We start from the raw sequence: 6,548 nt of genomic DNA on the forward strand, positions 1-6,548 counted from the left end.
TTCATCATTTTTAATTTTTATACATGTGTACAGGTGTAATGTATTTACAATTTCTTGTTCGTCAGTAACAGTGTAACAGTTTTTGGTTAGCTGGAATGCTTGTGGGTTGTGTCGCCTCGGCTCATTGGTTCAAATGGCCTAAGGCTAACTCTGTCAGCTTGGCAAGCGAAAACTGTGACGGCAGGCAGCCACAGTCAGTGACCTAATTTCTGTCTAAAAAGTGCGTCTTAATAATCTGCCTACTAAAGCTGCCTAGGTCGGCAGTGGGCAGCAAGGCAGCTCACTATGTTTTCTCAGACAAACCCTATATGGAGTCTCACAGACGTGTGCATACAGATATTGTACATCAGGATTTTTTAAACCAACCCTTGAGTGGGTCGCAAGCCAAGAAAAGGGTCACAGAAAAAACAATAAGAAATAAACACAAAAACAAAACAAACTTGTACACATATGCTTCATGTGGAGGCTTTACGTTACATATTGTAAACCAAAGTGGGACCAGACTGCCACCATTCTTATTAATTAAGTATACTTCGTTTTTTGTTTCGTTTTGATGCATTGTTTGTGTGGCCTGGGTTGCGGTATTATTTGATCCTGTCAGCATTAAGCAGTATCAGAAAAAAAAACTTGTGCAAACCAGTGGTAAACACATGCCATATTCTAAACGAGAACTCAATATTTTCCCACAAAGGCCATTTGGAAACATTATACAGTGTAAAACTGAATAAAGGCAGCAAAGGCCTGAGAGCGCTTTAGCTTTGAGATGGACATGTATGCATCTCATTCTAGCAAAACATAATAGTACTGCTAATTATAGAGTATGTATCCTGACTCTATGTTAGGACCCACTACTGCCTTGATCAACAGGGTTTTTATAAACCAGTCCAAGGTTATTCTTTTTGCCTGTTGGTGAATGCAAATTGTCAGATTCTTTCTTTTTGTTGAATGCTTGACATAGTCTGGAGCGGTAGTGATCCCCCGCCATGAAGTAAATGATTGGGTCCAGGCAGCTGTTCACACTGGCTAGAGGTCGCGTGATTTTGTATGAAAAGTTGATCACATTAAGGACCCAGCATTCGGCGTCCAATACACGATACTTGTAGTAGAGAGTGCGTGTGATGTGAAATGGGACGAAGCAGACAGCAAACACGATGAGCACTATGATTATCAGTGTGATGGACTTTTTCCTGGAGTTCTTGCTCTTCTGGCTGGTGTTATTCAGTCTGGGTCGACAGAGCGTCCGTGCCATTAAGCAATAACACACCACAATGATGAAAAAGGGCACCCCGAAAAGCAGTGTCATCACAACTGAGCTGTAGGTGACATACTGCTCGAAATCAGCAGGTTTGCTCGTGTCGTGACAAAGCGTGTCGTTATCTCTTGGTGAAGTGTTGACGAAAATAAGGTTGGGCACCAGGCACACAATCACGGCAGCCCACACCAGTCCACATACCATGTGCGCATTGCGAGGCTTGGCCAGTCTGAGTGAGCGAATCGGGTGGCAGACCCCCAGGTAGCGGTGCACACTGATACATGTGAGTAGAATGATGCTACAGTACAGGTTGGCGTAGAACATGAAACGCACGATCTTGCACAGAGCCACGCCAAATGGCCAGTTGTTGCGGTTGGCGTAGTAGTAGATGAGGGTGGGCAGAGACAGCACATACAGCGTGTCCGACAGTGCCAAATGAAACATGTAGACTGTGCTGGTGTTCCATGGGCGCATCTTAGTCAGGAACATCCACAGTGCGACAGAGTTAAGTGCCAAGCCCAGCACAAACACTATTGTGTATGATACAGGCAGCAAGATGTACTTAAACTCCTCATTGAAGCGGCAGCTGTTATTACCAGTCTCAGAAGTATCTTCTGGTATAGATAGTCTGTTAGAAATGGTGAAGCTTTCAAAGGACATCTTGTTGCTGAAAAAAGACAAAATATTCAGTCAGTCAACAAATATCATATTTGAAACAAAAATACACCCACCAGACCTTTTATTTTATGAGCTACACGTACCACATAGATGGTGGACATGTTACTAACCACATTGCCCATCTGTTGCTCTATACACGCTGTCATCCCCTTTACACACCGCTGTCAGACAAGCAAAGGCTGCAATTTTTGCAGCAATGAGGAACCCAATGGGAAGAGGGTCATGTGACACATCAAACTAATTGAGAATTTCACAAGAAAAACAATGGTGTGCTTGGTTTTAACGTAACTTTATTCTTTCATGAGTTATTTACAAGCTTCTCTTTGTTTACAGCCATTGACATGTCGCAGAGGTTAACACGTGAGGAGCGGATAGAAATTGTGTTGATGTCTGGTGAACGCAGTACCCGGGTCATTGCAGCAGATTTCAATGCAAGACACCCTACGAGACCACCCATCTCCCATGCTACAGTTAGCAAACTGCTTGCCAAGTTTCGTGAAACTGGTTCAGTGTTGGATTTGCCAAAATGTGGACGCATGAAAACTGTCACTAATGAAGAAACATCAGTGGCTGTCCAAGCTTCATTCAGCAATGAGCCCACAGCGTAGCACTCGCCGCATGTCACTGGAGAGTGGCATCAGTCGAACATCCCTTCGGCGGATATTAGCTACTCACAAATGGCACCCTTACAAACTCCAGCTGCTGCAGCATCTCAACGAGGATGACCCAGATCGGCGCACTGAATTTGCAGAATGGGCAAAACAAAAATTGGAACAGGACCCTCAGTTTACACAGAACATTTTGTTCAGTGATGAGGCAAACTTTTATGTGAATGGTGAAGTTAACAAACAAAACCACCGCTATTGGTCTGACACTAACCCACATTGGATAGATCCCTCCAAGACTGTTGGAAGACAAAAATTGATGGTATGGTGTGGTATATGGGGTACAAAGATAGTGGGGCCATTCTTCATCAATGGAAACCTCAAGGCCACTGGATATTTGAAATTGCTACATGATGATGTGTTTCCCTCTTTATGCACTGAAGCTGGCACGTTCCCTGAGTTTTTCCAGCAAGATGGTGCACCACCACATTATGGGTGTCAGGTCCGAGCATTCCTAGATGAACAGTTTCCTGGAAAGTGGATTGGTCGTCGTGGGCCAGTTGAATGGCCCCCAAGGTCTCCCGATCTGACCCCCTTAGACTTTTATCTTTGGGGTCATCTGAAGGCAATTGTCTATGCTGTGAAGATACGAGATGTGCAGCACCTGAAACTACGGATACTGGAAGCCTGTGCTAGCATTTCTTCTGCGGTGTTGCTATCAGTGTGTGAAGAGTGGGAGAAGAGGGTTGCATTGACAATCCAACACAATATGCAGCACTTTGAACACATTTTATAAGTGGTCAGAAACTTGTAAATAACTCATGAAAGAATAAAGTTACGTTAAAACCAAGCACACCATTGTTTTTCTTGTGAAATTCTCAATTAGTTTGATGTGTCACATGACCCTCTTCCCATTGAAAAAACTAAAGTTGGATCCAAAATGGCCGACTTCAAAATGGCCGCCATGGTCACCACCCATCTTGAAAAGTTTTCCCCCTCCCATATACTAATGTGCCACAAACAGGAAGTTAATATCACCAACCATTCCCATTTTATTTAGGTGTATCCATATAAATGGCCCACCCTGTATATTCACAGTAGTCCGCTTGAGAATGATTGGCATCATTGGTAGAGGTGATTAAGAAAGGTACAAATGGTAGAGTAATATAGATGGACTAGCATAATCCTAAGGTATAAAGGTGTTTGAATCCACCACTGGCCAGTGAAAATGCAATAGAGAATTAAAAATGACTAAATCACTCCAGATTGTTTAGGCTTCAAGGTCCATTTTGTGGACTACCCGTTTTAAATGACCCAGAGATGTCTTACAGAGTCATTTAGTTTATTAGAATTTGTAATTTGAGATAATTGTGTATCTGGACACTTGGCCCCAAAACCATCTGCTAGCAGTTCATTATGATAATCCACCACCTGGCCAGGCGCTCAAATTGAAGATTCAAGATTTTTATTTGTCACATGTGCATTTGCAGCTGGTATAAAAGTACAGAATGTATGAGAGGTAGAGTAAAAGATAATAAAACATAAAAGACAACAAGAATTGAAAAGGAATAAAAGATGATTAAAAATGTATAGACACAGTTAAGTCTCAAAGAGCTCAGGCTGATTTCTAGTGGAGTGCTGTTATAAAATAATTTATCAAACAATACTCAATTATGCCCTGATCAATGTATAATAATTCTTTTTTTTAACAACTGCTAAGCATAACTGACCACTGTGCCACCCCAGTTGTTTCTATGTCTCAATCTGACGAAAAAATCTAATAACTTTTGGGCTCAATTTGCTTTATATTTAATACCACCGCAACAGAGTATCCATATCAAGGCCAAACTGACAGTAAGTGTTGTCTCATACTTGGCACATTTTCCAGTCGTTTCCTCATGTTGTAAATGTGTGTTTTGTACAGCTAAGCAACAGAAGCTCCAAGAGAGTTGGCCCAACAACTTAAAAAATAAAGTGCTGGCTCCTGATATTAAAATTGTACTGAAAATGAATATAAATGCAGAACACTTAATCCTAGTGTTTTATCTATCTATCTATCTATCTATCTATCTATCTATCTATCTATCTATCTATCTATCTATCTATCTATCTATCTCTCTCTCTCTCTCTCTCTCTCTCTCTCTCTCTCTCTCTATCTATCTATCTATGCATCTGATTGTTTAGCAACTGTCTAAAGGAATCATCAGCTGAATAACACTTGTGCTAACACTCAACAACCACACCCTTCTTTAAACAGGTGACTGATAATAAAAAAAAGTAAGCTAATTGATCACATGAGGCAGAGAAAGTCTAAAAAAGACATAAAAGTGCTTTCTTCTTACAATGTTTTACTGTTTAAAATGTCACTGAGAAAAAGTTATTAGGTAGTGTGACGTCAAGGCAAGATCTAAAATACAAAGGAAACTCTTTAGATTTTACATATAAACAAATCCCGAAAGCAAATGTGACACCGTCAATAAATTAAAGTTTAAAATAAACTTTTACAAGAGACTAATGATTTACAAACCTACTTTAAGAGCCACAATGTTTAAAAAATGCAAGCTGGAGATTTTGGGATTTTGCCCTAAACATCCCTAAAATCTCTTGGTAGATACAAAACAGCTGCATGTAAGAAAACCCAAGACTATTTCAAAGCTAAAAGCATTCTGTAAGACAAAGCAGGTAAATATTCTTAAAGATTCCTAGCAGTTTTTAAAAAGGATTTTAAGCAGTGATGTCTGACAAATGGGGTGATACCAAGTACAAACTTTTGCTATTTGCCAAAAAGCCAGTTGCGTTGATTTTATTCTATTTTTGTAAAGTAACTGTTTTTCTACTTGTGTATTTTAATTTGTGTGTGTATCTTGCATAACTCTTTAAGACAACCAGAATATCAGCTTTGTTGCTGGAAGGCTGCATACATGTTTTTTGTTCATACCTAGAGCAATAGCTACACATAAGCCAGGGTTTTTCAAACCGAAATGGGTCACAGAGAAAAATAATAATAAATAAACTAATTTTAACAGGCACCCCTTGTGGAGGCTTTACATTACATCTTGTAAACCACAGTGGGACCAGATTGCCACTATTTCTATGAATTAGGTAAATTTTGTTTAGTGTTGATGAATTTAACATGTTTTGATGTATTGCCTGGGTCGGGTTAAAATCATGAACAAAATGTGGATTGCTTTAAAAAAGTTTGAAAAACCGAGTCATAGATTATACGGCCAGAACTTTGTGGACACCCCTAACTATTAACTTTTTTCAGCCACACTCCTTCCTGAGAGGTCAGAAATGCATGTTATGTTATCGACTTTGTGGACGGCCCTTTCTTGTTCCAGTTTGACTGTGTCCGTGTGCACAAAGTGAGGTTAATAAAGACACGGTTGATGAGTGTGGCGTGAAGGAACTTCGCTGGCTTGCAAAAAACGTGACCTCGGCGCTACTGAACACCCTTGGAAGAAATCAGAACATCAATTGCAGGACAATTTTTTGTCCAGCTTCAGTGTCTGACCTCACACCTTGTGGGCACAAATTCCTACAGACACACCTCAAACTGTTGCGGAAAGCCTTCCCAGAATAAAGCAGGCTGTAACATCAGCAAAGTAGGGGCCAACTCTATACTTATGCATATGGTTACGGTTACATGTCCACATACGTACACACTCTGTGTGTGTGTGTGTGTGTGTGTGTGTGTGTGTTGAATTACATTAAATAGCTTTTTCTTTTTTATGGAGTCTACAGCTGTTCCTTGAGCATGAGAACCTGCACTTTTTGCCTTCAGTTTCCTGACTGGATCACAGCCTAACAAAGTAAACAATTCCCTAACCTGTCAAAAGTTTTCAGGAAGAGAAAAAAATCACTGGCAGAAGTTATATAACACTACTAACCAGAAACAATGTAACTCATTTAATGGTACAATAAAACAACACAATACTGGCTGTAAGATAGAGATGAGCAGGTTTGGTTCTGATCAATAACTGAAGGTATATTACTGTTGTATCTAAACTAGG

The 6,548-nt window shown here is 40.3% G+C and overlaps 1 protein-coding gene across 1 annotated transcript; it reads right to left on the bottom strand.

Moving 5' to 3' along the window:
- Nucleotides 1-838: 838 nt before the first annotated feature.
- Nucleotides 839-1,912, bottom strand: p2ry4 (pyrimidinergic receptor P2Y4). Its single transcript, XM_063000964.1, has one exon. The coding sequence runs from the start codon at nucleotides 1,910-1,912 to the stop codon at nucleotides 839-841; it is 1,074 nt and encodes a 357-aa protein (XP_062857034.1).
- Nucleotides 1,913-6,548: the final 4,636 nt, after the last annotated feature.

The sequence above is a fragment of the Trichomycterus rosablanca genome, chromosome 8, assembly GCF_030014385.1.
Source record: "Trichomycterus rosablanca isolate fTriRos1 chromosome 8, fTriRos1.hap1, whole genome shotgun sequence".
Taxonomy (NCBI): domain Eukaryota; kingdom Metazoa; phylum Chordata; class Actinopteri; order Siluriformes; family Trichomycteridae; genus Trichomycterus; species Trichomycterus rosablanca.